Consider the following 17,379-nt stretch of genomic DNA (forward strand, 5'->3'; position numbering starts at 1 on the left):
AGAGGTGGGGATATTTCTCGATTCTTTGATGCAACTTTTATTAGTTCATATAAAGATCAGCTCTAGGTGCAGAAAAGCATAGTGTAAGCGGAGTAATGTGTGTCGATGCTGGCGGGGCCACCCTGATACAGTAAAGACTAAAGATGCAGCACACAGGTGTAAACTAAATGAATGTCAAATCAAAGTGGAGATCACTGACCACTGTTTTAGACTGACTGATTTTTTAATTGAAAACCTTATTTTGTAAATTACAGCACACTTGTAATAACAGTAACTGTCTAGAATACTATTTTAAAGCACACATCATGAGTGAAGATGCAGACCTCAAGTCACACAGTGATCAAAAAATAAATCATGTGTAGAAATAAAATTCTCTGATGCATCGAGAATCGTTTTATCATTGAATTGTAGCTGTCTGAATCAAGTAGCCCTCTGAACCAGAAACGAAACGCCAGGTGCCTAGAGATTCCCACCCCTAGTTACAATTAGACATTAACTCTGAAACACTGGTTGTTATTCTCAATTCTTGCAGATCCTGGAATTACCCGATCATCATTTGGAAACTCTGAGATTCCTCTGTGCTCACCTCAAGAAGGTTTCTGACAACTGTGAAAAGAACAAGGTAAGACAGTTAACAGGACCTGGCAGTGTTAATGTCATTACACAACACCTTCCCCTACCGTGTGAATCCAGGAGTCCTTTGAGGATTATTTCATTACACCTGATTTACTTGAACTTAATCTGTTCAGATGGAGCCTCGCAACTTGGCCATAGTGTTTGGTCCAACACTGGTGCGAACCTCTGAGGACAACATGACCAACATGGTCAATCACATGCCGGACCAGTGCAAGATAGTGGAGAACCTTATCCAGCACTATGACTGGTTCTTCACTGAAGACGGTGACGAGGACCCTGTTGTATGTGGCAGTTCATTTTCTTTTATTATGTTTAAAATACATACACTATCTTTGCCTGTTTGATATATAAACATAGTTATTTAAAGCTGCTCTAATCAATAGTTTTGTATAAACAATGGCTTAAATGATGCTAATACAGGGATTCTGCAGGGTCTTAAAAAGTCTGAATTTTAGGGCTTTAAAGGTTTAAATTATGTTGCAATACTCTGACTTAGTTGGTTTTAGTTTAGTTGGTCTTAACTGAATTATGTTTTTTATAAAGCTACTTGTGTTATGCTTTAAAATTAGTTTTCGTATTTTTATGAGAAACGTTTGCAATCATTGTTTGTAACTATTCTGGGTGTTGTAGTTCATTCTCAGTGGTTTTAGATATTGGTGCGCTTTAATAAAACTACAAACAACAACAGTATAGAACTGATGGTCTACAAAACACCTCGGTGAGAATCTATCTCCATAAACTCAACTTGGCTCTGGGAAAGAACATTTTGAGGATTATTCTCTAGTCTTAGTAGTTGTGGGACTTCAGTATTCCTTCATATGTTATACTTGACATAAATAAGGAAAATTAAATATCGCCTTTAATAGGTCTGACAAAGTCTTAAATTTAAAAATTTAAAACGTGCAAGAAACCCTGTCGTATTTATGAACTCACAGAGACCTGTCACCATCTCTTCAGACTGTCCAGAGCATTTGAGCAACCCAGCACATTGTTTTAGCATCTGAACCTGAACTGGCAGATGTTTCCCTCATAACAAAGATACAAAATTTTGTTGATCACTTAAATAAAATGCAGCTTTAGATAAAAGGCAACTTGTGCCTTACATTTGGTTATTCTCAGTTTTTTCCCCTCATGTACGTATTGTGCTCAGTGATTTCTCTTCTTTCTGCTAATCCCCTCCCTGTGTGGCTCCAGACCACAGCAGAGCAGGAGAGCACAGTGCAGTCTCAGCCTGTGCCCAACATCGACCACCTGCTCTCCAACATTGGACGAACAACCGCATCACCGGGCGAAGTCTCAGGTAACCCACCGGGACTTTTTTCTCAGGACTCACTACTCCTCCGTCACCACAGCAAATATATTTTACCATGATAGTAAATTCTGTATTTCATTAATAATCTTAAAGTAGATTACAGTGTGAAAATGTGTTGTATAGACTTATTTACTTGTAAGATTGAATGTTAGAATGTCAGCTGTGTCATTTATGCTTAGATGAGGAGCATCGTGCCTGTTTTCCTTGATTTTAAATGCAAAACCAAGCCTGCAAAGTTTAATTTGTGCTTTTTTAAAATAAGCTTTTTCAATATTTTTTCAATCAGTACACTTTTGTCTATTGGAAAATTGTTGAAAAATACTTTGCAATTTGTTGAGCCTTTTCTATTAATTCATTTATTTCCAGATAAAAGTCTGTTTTGTTTTGATGTTGGCGTTTCCCCCCCCCCCCCAAAAGATAAAATTCTTCAACTTTAATTTGTCAATTTCTTTGCTTTACTCTTTTTTTATGTTTTCTCTTGCGCAAGTCATTTTTTTTCTCCCTGTGCTTTACCTGTGTTGAGACGACGACTCCTTTTCTTTCAGTTCTTTTCTTCCCCTCCTCCTCGTCTCTCACATAATCCCTGGCATGTTTCCCAAAGAAAATCTAACAAACTAAAAGAAACTATGGAAGTTTTAACCCTTCTGACCTCTGCCCTTCTGTCTGTAGTGTCCTGTTTTTCTCCCTTATCCTTGTCCAGCACTCACACATTACCCAATCTTGACACAGGCCAAGTGGGCGGCGTCTATCACTCGATGATGTCACTGATGGACTCTGTTTTGTCAGTGATGGACAGCTGGGACTGTAGGAAGAAGGACGAGTGTTGTGCCCAGTGTAGCTGCCTAGTCTGCAGAAACCCGCAGCTCTTTTAAATTTGGGCGAAAGGAGGAAAAAAGATAAAAAAGAAAGAAAGAGAAGTCGATGTTTGTCATTTTTCCTGTGGTGTGCACGTCTCATATTTAAACCAATACCCTAAATTGAGGGGATACAGAGCGATGCTGCTGTTCTTTCTCTGAAAGCCCTTCTGCTGTCTCTTGTTGTTTCTTAAGCTGATCGCAAGGACAAGTAGCATGGTACGGTCAACCTCAGGTTCTCTCTCGGTCATGTGGCATAATGTGTCATGATGTCTAAGGGTGGGGTCGTAGTGGTGGGACTGAGCTGGATGTTTGCCCCACATGCGTTTACACAATAGCAAAGCCACACATGCAACCACGTCTCAGACCGATAAATATGTAGTGACTGACGCAGATGCACACAGCATAGCAGAGAACTGGGTGCTAGTATTTACTGCGACAGGTCATTTTGTCTTTTTTTCATTTCAACGTCCTCCTCTTGTGTCTTTTGTTCTTTGTAATGTCCTTATTTCACAAATCTTTGTGGTTATTCACCGTTTAAGACATCGACACACAAACACATAGGGTACGTCCTCATCTCATACCGTTACATAATGTAAAACACCTACATCCATCACCAACATTCAAAGTCTCCCTATCCAGCCCACGCCTGTGCACCGATGTACACATTTTAAACCTAAATTAGATCATTTCCACCGCAGGAACTATTTCAGGAACTATTTCAGGAACTATTTTAGGAACTGCAGGGTTTTTACCTGCGAGTAAACCAGAGGAGCCTGGTTAATGTCCACACAGGCAATCAGGCCTCATAGTTTCAGCTGCACTCGTGTGTATTCCCACAAGTTGCGTGCAATACAGTTCTCTCTCACCTGTGAGAACTTGTCTTTCTTTTAAAGTCTGTACCTGTCACTCTAAATCTTGTTCATGTGTAGACATGCGCTATTCCCATAGATTGATACAAATTTGTGTAAACGCTGTCTTCTCCATTTATTACAAGCATTTAAACATCGGAGACACAGTAAATACTATGGAAAACATAGTAACCCTGTTTTATTTCCTCATGTGAAAATTCTACCTGAAACAGTGAATTTGATGGATGGATGATGGATTATGACAAGAAACACAACTGCTCCTTGAGTTCCTGACTTTAGTTCCTGTGGTTTCATAATTCCTGGAACAATTTGCTTATTTTTATTAGCGTGTTACTTGCGTGTTTTCTTCTTTTGAACAGTGAGTACAGAACGTTTTGTGAACTCTTTGTTTTGCCTTTTGTTTTGTTGCTGAAAATGTAGGGCTACATGTTAAAGGAGGAGTTAATCTAGCTCAGAGTAAGAGCAATCTCTGTTATGCTAAAGCTTGCCTGCGCCAGCTGTATCGACCGCGACACACTTACTGATCTGTTCAGCTCAGGCCCCTCTCAGTCAGTCATCACTCCCTCTCCTCTGTGACATCTTTGAGTTGGGAAAGAATGCCCACAGCTGGTTGGTGGCTACATGTGATGCTCTGTGACTGACATGTTTGTCCGTGATGTGCCGTCGTCCCATTGATACATAAGCATGAGCTGCTGTTTGTGTCTTGGTCTACTGCCGGGTTTCACCTCCTTTTCCTCTCATCCTTCATCTCAGGCCTCTGCTGCTTTGTCCACTCTTCCATATTCTGCTTAGTGTGGACACTTGTCTCTTTTCTCTCTCTGAGCAAAAAAAAAAATTCATCTGCTTTCATAGAGCTGCTCTCATTATCCTCATCGTGTCTGTTAGTGTCACTCTGACCAAACGTTTAACCTGCCTCTTCTCTTCTGTTGTGTCGTTGGCTGTTTAGAGCAAGTCACAGACTTTTACTAATGACTCTCTTCTCTTTAATGCAGATTCAGCATGTAGTGACTCCTCCAAAACTAAGGTAATGTCCTCCTCGTGTTTATTTTCACATAAAGTCCACATTTTGTTGTCTTTGTCTTGACTATATCTGTGCATTAACAAGACTTTAAAATCTGTTTTGGTTCTGTCTTAGCAGGGTTTGTGGGGGTCAGGGAAGGATCAGTGTAGCAAAGAGATGCTGCGCTCCTCCTTCTTTGCCAGCCGTAAACGTAAGAAGCCCAAGGACAAAATTCATCCTAGCAGCTCAGACGACGACCTGGATGGTGTGTTCATCAAGAAGGAGCTCCCAGAGGAGAGCCAGCAGCAGCCTCTGTGGTCCCCAGACAGACGGACCAAGGAGGAGGAGACGGATGGAACCAGCGAGAAAGAGAGACACAGCTCAGAGGAACAGCTGGACAAAAGCAGCAGGAAAGAGTCTCTCTCCAGCAGCCTGATGTCGCAAACCTCCCTCTCTCTGCATCCACAGCACATTTCCTCCACCATTTGCTCTGGCTCCCCCTACACCTCACCCCCCCATTCCCCAAACCTCAGCTACCGGATACCGATGGCTCACCAGTCCTCTCTGTCAGACCCGCCCTCCAACTACGATGACACGGTGTCCGACCTTGGTACGATGAACAGCACCAGCTCCCAGGCCTCGGTGCCCAGAGTGAGACGCGGCAGGACGGTGGCACTGGGACAAGAAGCGGGCCCCAGCGGGCTGGGGGCAGAGGTTTGCTCCATCACCTCCGACTACTCCACCACCTCCTCCATGACGTTCCTGACCGGAGCCGAGATCAGCACCCTCAGTCCCGAAGTGCAGTCTGTGGCCGAAAGCCGGGGTGGAGATGATGCAGATGATGAGAGAAGCGAGCTCATCAGTGAGGGAAGGCCAATGGAGACGGACAGCGAGAGCGACCTGTCTGTGTTTACTGTTGGGAAAACCGACCAGAGAGAACTGCAAGAAGCCCCGCGACCTCTCGCCTCCCACAGACTCATCGACTGCGATACGCTCTCCAGAAAGAAAGCCGCCAAACAGAAAACAGACAGTGAGTCGTCGTTGGACGGAGCTCGGAGCGATAAAGATTCCAACAGACTGTCCCGTGTTTTGGGGTCAGCTAAAGGCATTTCAACCGGCAGCCTCAGCTCCTCGTCTCGTAGTGAGCTGGATAAGACGGAGCCTGCGTGGAAGCTGAAGATCACCGACCGACTGAAGGTGCGCCTGCGAACGTCTGTGGATGACATGTTTGGCGTGGGCAGTCAGAGGAGCCGGTCCCCGGAGGGTCGCAGTAAAAAGAAGAACATCCGACGCAGACACACCATGGGCGGTCAGAGGGACTTTGCAGAGCTGTCCGTTTTGGGTGACTGGCCGCAGCACATTTGCTCGGGCTCTCGGTCGGAGCTGTCAGCCGTGGATCGGCTCAAGCCCAAGTGCACCTCTCAAGACTTCTCCATCGGTGACTGGATTGCCAGAGAGCGCCACCGCACCAGCAATCCCGAGGTCAGCCTCGACTTCCCTGAACAGCAGGGGGGTCTGTGCAGCTCAAACTGCCAAAACCGCAGAGCCTCTTCCTCTTCTGAACTCCCACATCGTCCAGCTGAAGTGGTGAACGGGGACGTTGCCCAGAGTAAAAACCTGAGCCTCTCGGCCACCGCTCACCCGCATAAACTCGCCAGTTCCCAGGTGGTTCATTCACGATTCTATCAGTACCTGTGATGTGACGGACACGTGTGACTGTGTATGTTCTTTGTCTGTGAGATGTGTACTTACTTGGGAGTCTGTCGATATAATGTCTGTATGACCAATGTTTGTGAATGAGCATGTTGTACAAAACTTGTCAGGAGTGTGCGTCTGTAAGTGATGTGTGTGCTCGTGAAAAGAGAATTACTGTACACAGGGATCGTTGATCTTGCTCATATATAAGGCATGGAACAAAATATTGTTTTTACCTTTTTAATTTCTTTTATTTTTTAATGACAAATGACTCTGGGATGGGTCAGCAGGAGGATCCCCTCCCTCCTAATTCAAATCCCTGTTATGCTGAAGATCGAGAGGACCTGTTGCTCGACGACGAGCCTGTGAAGCATGTGCGAGTAAGTGTGAACACTCAAGAGTTAAGATTGTTTTAAAGGTTTTAGCTAAGTGGCTTTAAGGATGACCTGACTTCTAGGATGAATAGGAAGTAGTGAAAAAGAAGATTTTTAGTATTGCAGAGGAGCTATTTTTGTGTAAAGAAAGTTATGATGTTTAAAGTCAGTGAGTCTCTCAGTAACCAAATGAAGAATGTACAGACATGCTTGCTGTAACACTGACTAAAAGCTTTAGATGCTTGTGTTTCATTCTAAAAGTGTACATATCCCTATTTTTCTGTGTACTTGAATTGTTTTTGGTACAGCCTGTGTGCGGACTGCTTACAAGCTCTCTGCTGTCAAAGGGGCCTTTCCAAAGGTACAAAGGTCACGAGGAGACACTGGAGTTATGCAAATGGAGCCAGATGTTTCACCCCACCCCCCCGGTTATGAGGTTTTTAAGAGCAGTGAACAACGTCCCTCTGATGCAAATGTTCTGCCGTGTACTAGTGTCTGTGGTTCACACATCTGCCGGTGACTGGCAGGAGATCGCAAAGAGGAAGCAAAAGAATCTGGGTGAAGGAATCAGAAAAGAAAATCCTGTATCTTCACAATAGGAAGTGCCTCACAATGAAATGTTAAGGGTGCCATACTGTCTTTGTTGAGAAACACGAAGATGTTACTGTGAATGACATTTTTATTGTCGACTGTCATTCTACAGGTTAGGAACCAATATGCCGAGCTTCCATTCCTTAGGCATTCCACTCTGGTCTTAACATGTTTTGTACTTTTTTTTTTTTTCTTTCTTCTCCTTCTCCTCCTGTTTTTTCATTTTTTGATTTTAACAGAACTTGAATTTTAAATAATTCCTTGTAAAATAAGTAACTTAAATGTACATATAAATGCCATGTTCTAGCTGCTTTACTTGACATTTCCATCAGATTGCAGGATTAAGTACAGTATTGAGAGATGACGCTCCTGCGGCCTGTTGAGGGCGCTGCGGGCAGTTTGGTACTTCTCTGTGAGAGAGAGCGAGAGGAAACATTTGATTGAGCTGGACCATTTGTACCAATGCTGTGTTCCTCTGACTGCGAGAGGTCCTGAGACACTGGAAATAAAATTTGTCAATGGCAAAGGTTCATGCGTTTTTGTTTCCTCAAAAAAAATCGTAAGATAAACTGTTGAAACACGAGAGTGATGTCAGCAAACATTTCAAAATGCTTTATATACAAGTTGCACATACAACATAAAGACTTAAACAATATAAGATTTATACACTTTGTACATCAGCTGACTAGAAACCACTGACAATACTGACAGAAGAGACATGGGGTGGGGGGAGGGGGAGAGAGTCAAGCCATTTAACACACAAGTCAAAGAAATTCACAAAATAATGAAGGTTCAGCATAGTTGACTCACTAGTTTGCAAGTTTGGGAGGTAAAGATCTGCAAACGAAATATTCTTAAACATTTGTTTCGGTATAACTCCATCTTTCAAGCGGAAACGATATTTCATATTCACCTTTTTCACCCTGTTTTAAGATAAAAATGCGTCATACTTAACATTTTCCAACCAGTTTTATATTCCAAGAAAATGAAATCATGATCTGTGTTGGAGTCGTCGACAGGAGGCGCAGCTCTGACCTTCTGCCCATGTTGACTCCTCAGCATCGTGTGGGCTCCTAACATGAACATTTCACCCACATTAAGGCACAGTGACTAAAAGAAGGGTTCGATCCACATGTACAGGGATTAGGGAGAAGTTTAAACGTGCCCTCGTTTTGTGAAGCAACTAAAGGACCTGATGCAGCCGGACACCCACGGTACTACTGTGAGACACTGAGCAGGGTTCTGAGGAACAAGTAGCAGTTATCATACCAAGAATCAGAAAGTCAGTTGGCGAAGGTTATGAGAAAGTGTCAGCCTCTCAAATGTTGAATCTCAACGTAATAAATGGATTTTCGTGATGTGGGGGGGGGGGTGGGTGGGGGGGGGGGGGATATTTTGTGCTGCAAAGCGCTCACTTGAAGACACGTCAATGTCAGAAAAAATGGGCACCATGTTGATCCTCTATTTGTCCACTAGAGGGAGCACTAGTCCATTTATTCAAATCTTTCTTTCCACATCTGAGATTTATTTCAATGTCTGACTGGTTTCCAGCTCAGGAAAGGGGAAAGGAGAGGCCCCCCCCCCCCCCAGGGTAGCACATGCTCGTGTCTGCGTTTCAGAGCTAAAGTCAGATTGGACAGGGGGTTGTGGGTCGACTGGGTCAAGAGAGAGAGATCTGTTGCATATTGTGCTGGAGTAACTGGCCCGGGTGGGGGTCGGACGGTGGGGGTCGGAGTGAAGGGGGGTGGGTGCGCAGAGGGTGCAGGCTTAACTGTCGTCCTCGTCCTTCTTCTGCTCGTCGTCCTTCAGCACCTCCGGCACCCGGAAACACTCCTCGAAGAAGTTGACCAGAGACTGGCTCAGGTGCTGCTGCGTCCCGTCACTGTTCAGAAAGTGTCCTTCGTCTGGGTAGATCTGCAGAAGTGGATTCATACATGAGAGAGCTGCGACTTACAATTATTTCATGACCAATTCATCTTTTAAAAGCTGAAAAAAGCAGAAACAGTTTAGTCCATTCTGAGAATTGGTTTAGTAAAGACCAGCTGGTGCAACTGTGTGGTTATGACTATAACTGACTAACCCTCATCTTATTGGTTCAGTCTTAGTGGGATTACAGCTACTGTTAATAACAATAAAAAGCTTCCTCCTCAAGGGTTTGTACAGAGTTGTCAGTTCCATGTTGTTCGTAGTTTTATCACATGATGTGTGTATCGTTCACACGAGACATTACAAACTACGCATGTGACCAAAAGATTTCTCTTAAAATAAATAGTTCTCTTAAGCAACTAATTGCAAAGCCAGACAGTTGTGGCGTTTAATGAAAGTTCACATAAAAAGGACCTATCTAAACGAATTCAGGACCTAGTACAAAATATTTTAACATATTTCAGACTTTGTAAGGCCTAGAATTCAGATTTTTTAGAGCCTGAGGAAACCCTGTAACAGAATCCAGGAATAATGATCATTGAACAGTGACTTCAGAGTCGGCAGCTCACCTGTAGAGTGTAGTTGGCTTTCTCGCTGATTAGATGGTTGATGAATTTGGCTGTGTGCTGAAAGTGAACCTTTTCTGTGAGGACAAGATCGGAGAGACACGTGAGACACCAATCACAGTCACATACTTAATGTTTCACTCTCAGTACTGAGAAAAATATAACGTGTAAGAGGCTGTCTCTGTTACCGTCGGCAGTTGGGTGAATTATCAGGTACTGTTTTTCCAGAAGCTGAACCGTCCTGTGTGCTAAATTTGCCTTCTGAAGAAAAGAGGAAGCAGAATAATGACCCTCTGCTCCAGCCTCCGTCTAATTCAGCAAAACATCGCGTTGCACGATTTGGATAAAGAGACACAGGAGTTAGGAGTTTACCGTGTATACGCTGGAATCTGTCTTTAAGCCGAGGTATCGTTCAGAAAAGGCAGATGCTGCGATTTGGAAAAGAAAAGAAAAACAGGTTTAGAAAGATCAGTTGCATCTTCACACACTGTCCCAATATCTCTTCAAGACGTTTAGAGAAGAAGAATATACCATAAAGCTCAAAATCTGTGATGGGCGAGACTGCCGTTCCACATTTGAGTTGGGTAGGATCTTCAGAGCTCAAGAGCATCGTGGCTAAATATCCTCCATACGCCTGAAGAAAGACACAGAAACCCACCATGAAGTCTTGTTAATTACACGGTGGAAATATGTCTATGAAGCCATGCAGGTCACTGAAGTCAAAAAGACAGGATCCTCTTTGAACACGTGCTCGTACCTTTCCATAAACTCCAATTCGGTTCTTATCGATGTAGTCCTCTCTTGAAATTTCCCTGAAAATGACAGAAAATCTGTCAAACTTCGAAACCACTCTTACAGCCGTGCTCACGGTTCTGGAGGAGGTTCCGACCTGAGGGCAGCCAGCTGGTCGTCCTCCTCTAACTGTCCCAGCCTCCTCCGCACTTTGTGGAGGAGGTTGGTGCCCTGAAAGCCGCTGCCGTGGCCGTCAAAGCGGATGACGATGGTGCTGAAGCTGCTGACCAGGACCGTGTCCCAGTCCACCTGGAACCGCTCCGTCACCATCTGCCCTCCGGGCGTACCGTCCCTGTGGAAAATATTGGCAGGATGATCAACTTTGAGAAAATCTCCACCTCGTTCCACTATCCAGAAATGAAGCCAAATTATCCTGGACACAAACGCCACCATCTTGTGCATCCACCCCCTCATTGCAGTAGCGAGGACCCACCGACACACGCTCGACCAATCGCGAGTCTCAGCTGTCAATCATGATGTTTCACCCCATTTTTCCAGCACCAAATTACATGTCAGAACCAAACCTACCAGTAAAGTGAGCTTTGAACACACATCAGTGTGATAAGAAACTACCTCAAATGACCGAAACCATTTTTGTGAACACTTTCTTTGAAAACTGCTTTAAAACTGCTTTGACTTTATATTTTGGCCTAAGTCCCATCCACTAACATTGAGGAGGTGGGACTTATGAACCATACTTGCCATCCGGGGGGGGGGGGAGTAGCATACAGGTGTCTATATGCTACTTCGCCCAAGCAAAAGTAGCAGAGACGGTGACATAGTTTGAAACTGATTTGTATCTCAGCATAACTGAGCCTTTAGTTTCTGTCATATGTGTTCGTACGTACACCAGCAGCAGTAAGGGGTAGTGGGCGGTATCTACGAATCCAGCTGGCTTCAGGATCTGCATCGTCAGCGCTGAAACACACAGGACGGCGTTAATGTTACATCTTATAACTCCAGGGGAAGCTAGAAGGTGTATCTTGGTTTTTGGGCCGATCGACATGAAAGTGGACACGTACTGTAGTCTTCTATGGTGAGGGTCTTGTACTCCACCTTGGGCATCTGCATGTTGCTGTACGTGTGGTTTACTCTCGCGTTTGTCTCCACGTCGAACACCTCTGCAGCAAGGAGGGAAAATAAGCTCCTATGTTAGAATCAATCAATGAAAATATGTTTTCTGTGAATCCAGGACGGTGCCAGAGGGAAGACACTCACTCTGTTTGTCCTCTGTGCTGTAGATTGCCACACTCGGTATATCTGGGCCTGAAAAGAACAATTCAGGGAGAAATAATTAAGAATGTACTGATAAAAGTTAGCGTGATAAACTTGATAAAACATCCTGTAAGAAGCCTGAAACTAAAACTATTCTCTGCAAAAGAGTCGTCAGTGTCTCATCTCAAACACATTTTTAGAAACAGGCCTCTCAGCCAGCGCTACAGTTAATAATCCCCTTCGGTCACATGAGGAAGAAGCTTATCATTTCACAATGGAGTTACTCTCCAAAGATCCAATTAATGAAGAAAGCCAGCGGCACTTTTCATCCCCGGAGTGAGCCCCCTAAACAGATCAACTTCCTTATAACTCCATTGTTGTGGCCCAGCGTTGGAAGAAAAAAGAGAAGAGAAATGTCTCTGAGGGACAGAAGGAGAACATCTACCAAACAACAACACAATGCAAACCACTGGGCTCCGTCTCTCTTCCATGTATCAGACAGTAAAATCAGAAAAGCCACAGCCAGCAGCTCGGGACCAGACATTTATTCCTGTGGCTAATCCAGCAGTGGGTTGAGGTTATCTGCTAATATCCAGTTCGATATGAATCATATGAGCTCTCAGCCGGACTTGAAGCACTAATTCAGTTTTACTTTCCACCGGACATTTTGATCCTTTCGCTCTCAGGAACGCCGGGATATGAAACCCTCTTTCCGCTCTTACCAAAAAAGAGCCTTGACTCCAGGTTCGCTCACCTTTACAGTTGAGTAAGAAGTACTGCATGTTGTGGCTGAATGAAACGTCCACGTAGCCACACTTGAACTCACAAGACAGGCAGCAGCGGTTGAATGGGGGGATTGTGTCGGCGCTGTGGGACGACGGCGAGTGAGTGTCATCACTTTTAAACAGCACAAAACAAAGAGGCACTTTAAAGTTCCAGTGATATCCTACCTATAAAGGTGCCGTCGCTTGGGGTCATCCTCTGTGCTCAGAAAGTATCTGGGAAAAATATACGAATCCGAACATCATCATTAAATAATAAACTCTGCAGCACTGGCTGTTACAAATGTGGTAGAAATGATGAAAACATCTCACATGAGGTTTCTTTCATGATTGTAGGCCAAGATGCTGGTGATGTCCCAGTCTCCAGAGGTCAGGGACTGGAGTATGTCTGTGCTCGTGTTAGGCTGCACAGCAATAACACAGGGGACCAGTAAATACTCTGTACCATGCCTCACAGGACAAATATTATTATTGAAGAGTAGAATCTAGATCTGCTCTATTTTGAGATATGATTTGGCCTGATATTACGAGGAATTATTTTTCTTTTCAAGAATAAATTTGTAATATCACGAGAATAATGTTGGAATATTCAGAGAAAAAAAACGTTACTTTGACGAGAATAAAGTGGTAATGTTACGAGTCTAAAGTTGTTATATTACAAAAAAGCTGTAATTTTACAAGATCAAAGTAATAATAAAATGAATACTACAATGATAATATTTTTAAAAAACTAAATACATTTTGATGAGAATAGTCATAGTATAAAAATAGTCATACAATTTTACGAGAAGAATGTTGTAATTTTATGAAAATGAAGGAAGAATATTTAAAAAGTTATAATTTTTTTTACAAGAGTAAAGTTGTAATTTTATGACTAAATATGTAAAATTATAATAAAGTAGTAATTATTACGAGAATAAAATCATTAAAGTAGTTAATAAAGTGAAAAGTTGTAGCCCTGATAGGGTTCAAGGGTTCAAAGTACTCCATCGTACTATTCAAATGAAACTAACTTGATAACTTTGCTGTTACCCACCAATGAGGTAGACATGGAGATGTGGAAAAACTTTCCTCTCCCCCCCTGAGGTATCGCTCGGGTGAAGAAGAACTTGTGTCCGCCGTGGGAAAACAGCGGCGCTTCATTCTGCAGTGAGGAGAGAGGGAACAATAACAGCTGCCTGTGTATCTGAAGTCTGAGTCCACATCAGGCCTGCGGGGCTTTTTCCATCTTCTGTTATTTATTTGTTCAGGCTCAGACACACAGAGGAAAGCGACTGCTGCACAGCAACAGGACAGCATGTGTTTTGATCACCTACCTGTCTGTGCAACCAGCTCTCACTCTCATCCTCATGTTTCTGAAACAAAGAAGAGAGGATGAGTTCAAAGCGGCTCTGAGTCGCACACAACACATAAATAAAACAATAAATCTGGCAGTTTTCCTTATTTTTACTCATGTCAACAAATCATAGGATAAGACACAAAACCAGTGTGTTGGTTCATCTCGACATTTGTGGTGTATTTAAAGCAACACTTTGGCCGAATGTGCCTCATGTTCACCTTAATGCAGACTCCAGTCGTGGCCTCGCACAGCGTCAGGATCGAGTTGTTCTGCGCTCTGTTCAGCCAGTTGACGGCCAGTTTGGTGCTGGTGGCCCATTTCACCATGGTGATGTAATATTCCCTCCTGGAGAAAACAGACAGTGGGAAAATCGCACAAGGTTCGCTTGACTCCATGACCTCGGGCTCGACTATCTTTAGAAAATGCTCAGGAGCTGTTTTTGGCTCCTCGATGCAACACCATCGGGCCGCCACTCACCCTATCCGGGGGTCGTCAGGTTTCTTCATCACCACCGTGTGCAGGGGTCCGTTGAGGCTCACCACAGACAAGTGCACTACAGGGTTTTCTTCCCCGGCCTGCAGGGGGCCAAGAGGACATTCGATAGTGTAAGACAGAGAAGAATTGTCTTTCTGTTTTTCAGAATAAAACAAGCTCAAGAAAAGTCCTGTGTGTGCGGTGGTGGGATGTAAGTACACGATCTAAAGTAATGATCTAGCAGCATATAAATATTGTTGAAAAAATCTGCAATTTTTAGAATATTATCATACATCTAATATAAATATAACACTCTAAATACAAACTATGCAAATTATTTAATTTAAAGTGAAATACCAGATTTCAGTTGGGGCCCGGGCCCCCCCAGGCCCTGCTACTGGATCCACCCCTGATTTTTCTGCCATTACTTTTGAACTTTCCCTGGTAATTGAGTAATTTTTTTCCTTTGTGGCATTACGACTTTTATTGAAATGTAATATCTCAGTACATCTCCCAACCACTTTCCTGTGGCTGGATTCCACTTGCCTTTGGGTAGTGATACTCCAGGTTGGCAGGGTACGGCATTCCTGTGAAAAACGGGACTTCCATCTTCGGCACCAGTGAGTCGTTGATGGTCATGTAGGCCAGCCGCAGCCCGTCTGGAGACCACCAGTGGGTGATGTGGGTCTGCAGGATCTCCTCTGAAATACAAAACGACCACCAGATAATGCAAACATTGGGAAAAATGTATAAATCTGATTAGATTGTAACAGATTTTTCTTTTCTTCCTGTTTATTTGTTAGACCCTTTGACCCTCTGTGAGTTGAAATTAAGGTTTGTACCAAATTTGAGGAAACTCCCTCGAGGTGTTCTTGAGATATCATGTTCACAAAAACGGAAACAGACAGACAAAGCAGAAAAGATAATGTCTCTGTCCATTTGCTGTCGCTGGCACGGAAACGTAAGAAAAGATTAGATTATCTAAAAAAGGTTTCGTCTTTCATTGTAAAAACATTCACTGGTGAGTTTTTCTTTTTCCTGCGGTTTCCTGATGAGTGACGTTCATCCAGCAGGGGGCAGAAGCGCTCTATTGAAAAGCACTAGTGATTTCCCCTTCACTGCAGCTTCCAGTGAGGAAACCGAACAGCAGCATTCACCAGGCAAAAAACCATCAGCACAACCTTGATAAGGACGTTGAGATTTTGTTATCATTGATGATGCAAGGCTTCAATTATTTCTTTTTCGACTTCAAGGTGAATTCAGACGCTGGAGTTTGTTATTAGAGTGTCAGAGCGGGCAGACGAGACGAGGAGCTTTCAGTTAAAAGCTGTAACTAGTTTGCTGCAGGATGTTCAAGGCCTGTGCCCACAGAACAAAGTCCTTCACTGTGTCTCTAATAAAGATTTCATTCTATTCTAGGAGAGCAACAATTATTTTGTTCATAATAAGGTCAGAGGGTTTAATAGGACTTTTGGGATGTTGATTTTTTTTTAAATACCACCTTGAAACCACAGGATACACATTGAATCTGCCGTTCCTACCAAACTAAAGCGCACTCCAGAAAGACGAGGTGGGTTTATTCGTGTTCTCGTCTTCCCACATCCTCTCTGACAATCGGCTGCGAGGTTGATTTGAGGCTGTCTCCTGTGCTGTCAGAGACATACAACCTCAGCAGGAGAGGGACCCCATGCATAGACAAAAAAACAACCTCCAGAGCTCCAGACAGCTTCAGGTCTGAGACGACCGAGCTACACCTATTGTTGTCAGGGCTCTCACATCTTCTGGGATCTAAAGGAAACTTTGTGAACGTCTCTCCGCCATCTTTAATCTCTCCATCAAAGTTGTTGATGCGTTTATTCTGACAACTGAGGAGTAATTATCAACACTGATCATCTTCAAAGCATTTGAAAATTATTCCAGAAAAATATGAATCATCTAATGAGACAATGGTGCAGCAAATTAAAATGTGATTAGTTTGAAGGGGTATTTCTCCAAAAGCTTTGCCAGTGGAAATTTGACAGAAACAGAAATAGTAGACAGTAAATTATGAGATAAATCATTTTAAAAATCAAGTGTAATTACTTCCACCAAGGTGGTTGTGTTTTTCTGTGCTGTACTTTTGTCAGCAGGATGACATTCATTTATGGATTTCTCAAAGAAGAAATTGGGGGAGGTGTGCACTCTACTGAGTTTTAAAAAATAAAAGCGTGCATGCATGTGTTACACATCACCTGAAATCACCCTTTCTACCTCTTTAAACCTATAACACAGTGATGAGACACCCGCTGCTCACACTTAAGTTTCTATTCCCTCAACCCCGCGTGTGTTAATACAGTATGAAGCTACATGGGCTTTGTGTGTGGGAGACAGTCTGTTGAAATATAGCGAGAATGAAATTGAAAATGGATTTCTTGTGTCATCATGTCCTGTGCCTACAACAAAGGAATAATCCCATTAAGGAAAAAGCTTTTAGAAGTGACCCTGAAGCTGCTCAGAATTTCTCTCATAATAACCGGCATTACACAGTTATATTATTCACTTACTCCGCACTTATTGTCCCCGAACCGCCCTCGGAGTGAATCCAGAACAAAAAAAAACAACAATGCCAGGTAAAGAAGTCTTCACTTAATAAGCAAGACACCTATAAACTTTATTATAATCATGCACGGTGGAAATACTGGTCTCAAATATGGTGGTGCATCCATAAGCAGAGCCATCTGCAAGTGGGACATAATCACTTCATCAGAAAGTGTCTCACGTTAAGTTACGAGCGTATTTTGAACATCTGCTGATGGTGAGAAGCAGCAGTGCAGACATGAATTATTAAAAGTGCATGAACACGAAGACGAGCTATGGAAGTCGGGTGTGGGAGGGGCACTGAAACGCAGCCAGATGTGCACTCTCAAACGGAAGCGTTAACGGAAACAGCCCCCCCACGCCTCAGGGAGGTG

General features: G+C 43.3%; 2 protein-coding genes across 17 annotated transcripts in view; one reads left to right on the forward strand and one right to left on the reverse strand.

The window, feature by feature from the left end:
• arhgap21b (Rho GTPase activating protein 21b) overlaps positions 1-7,860 on the forward strand; it is a 37,368-nt gene extending 29,508 nt beyond the window's left edge. For 6 of the 12 annotated variants that reach the window (XM_034614601.1, XM_034614603.1, XM_034614604.1 and 3 more), the window contains 6 exons: positions 533-622; positions 750-917; positions 1,831-1,936; positions 4,095-4,130; positions 4,667-4,698; positions 4,810-7,860. In XM_034614601.1, coding sequence (XP_034470492.1) covers positions 533-622; positions 750-917; positions 1,831-1,936; positions 4,095-4,130; positions 4,667-4,698; positions 4,810-6,372 — 1,995 coding nt within the window. In that variant the 3' untranslated portion in view covers positions 6,373-7,860. The remainder of the gene's footprint in view (positions 1-532; positions 623-749; positions 918-1,830; positions 1,937-4,094; positions 4,131-4,666; positions 4,699-4,809) is intronic. The other 6 variants (XM_034614606.1, XM_034614608.1, XM_034614609.1 and 3 more) reach the window with 3 other exon arrangements.
• Positions 7,861-7,931: 71 nt separating this feature from the next.
• The window catches only part of LOC117778800 (dipeptidyl aminopeptidase-like protein 6), a 71,315-nt gene continuing 61,867 nt past the window's right edge, over positions 7,932-17,379 (reverse strand). For all 5 annotated transcript variants that reach the window (XM_034614615.1, XM_034614616.1, XM_034614613.1 and 2 more), the window contains exons 9-26: positions 14,975-15,129; positions 14,432-14,529; positions 14,173-14,299; positions 13,932-13,970; positions 13,652-13,759; positions 12,928-13,019; positions 12,784-12,831; positions 12,588-12,700; positions 11,837-11,884; positions 11,641-11,739; positions 11,467-11,536; positions 10,716-10,910; positions 10,584-10,638; positions 10,358-10,460; positions 10,199-10,254; positions 10,015-10,087; positions 9,830-9,903; positions 7,932-9,248 (exon numbers count right to left, since the gene is read on the reverse strand). In XM_034614615.1, the coding sequence (XP_034470506.1) occupies positions 9,102-9,248; positions 9,830-9,903; positions 10,015-10,087; positions 10,199-10,254; positions 10,358-10,460; positions 10,584-10,638; positions 10,716-10,910; positions 11,467-11,536; positions 11,641-11,739; positions 11,837-11,884; positions 12,588-12,700; positions 12,784-12,831; positions 12,928-13,019; positions 13,652-13,759; positions 13,932-13,970; positions 14,173-14,299; positions 14,432-14,529; positions 14,975-15,129 (1,700 nt within the window). In that variant the 3' untranslated portion in view covers positions 7,932-9,101. The remainder of the gene's footprint in view (positions 9,249-9,829; positions 9,904-10,014; positions 10,088-10,198; positions 10,255-10,357; positions 10,461-10,583; positions 10,639-10,715; positions 10,911-11,466; positions 11,537-11,640; positions 11,740-11,836; positions 11,885-12,587; positions 12,701-12,783; positions 12,832-12,927; positions 13,020-13,651; positions 13,760-13,931; positions 13,971-14,172; positions 14,300-14,431; positions 14,530-14,974; positions 15,130-17,379) is intronic.

The sequence above is a fragment of the Hippoglossus hippoglossus genome, chromosome 17 (genome assembly GCF_009819705.1).
Source record: "Hippoglossus hippoglossus isolate fHipHip1 chromosome 17, fHipHip1.pri, whole genome shotgun sequence".
NCBI classification, from domain to species: domain Eukaryota; kingdom Metazoa; phylum Chordata; class Actinopteri; order Pleuronectiformes; family Pleuronectidae; genus Hippoglossus; species Hippoglossus hippoglossus.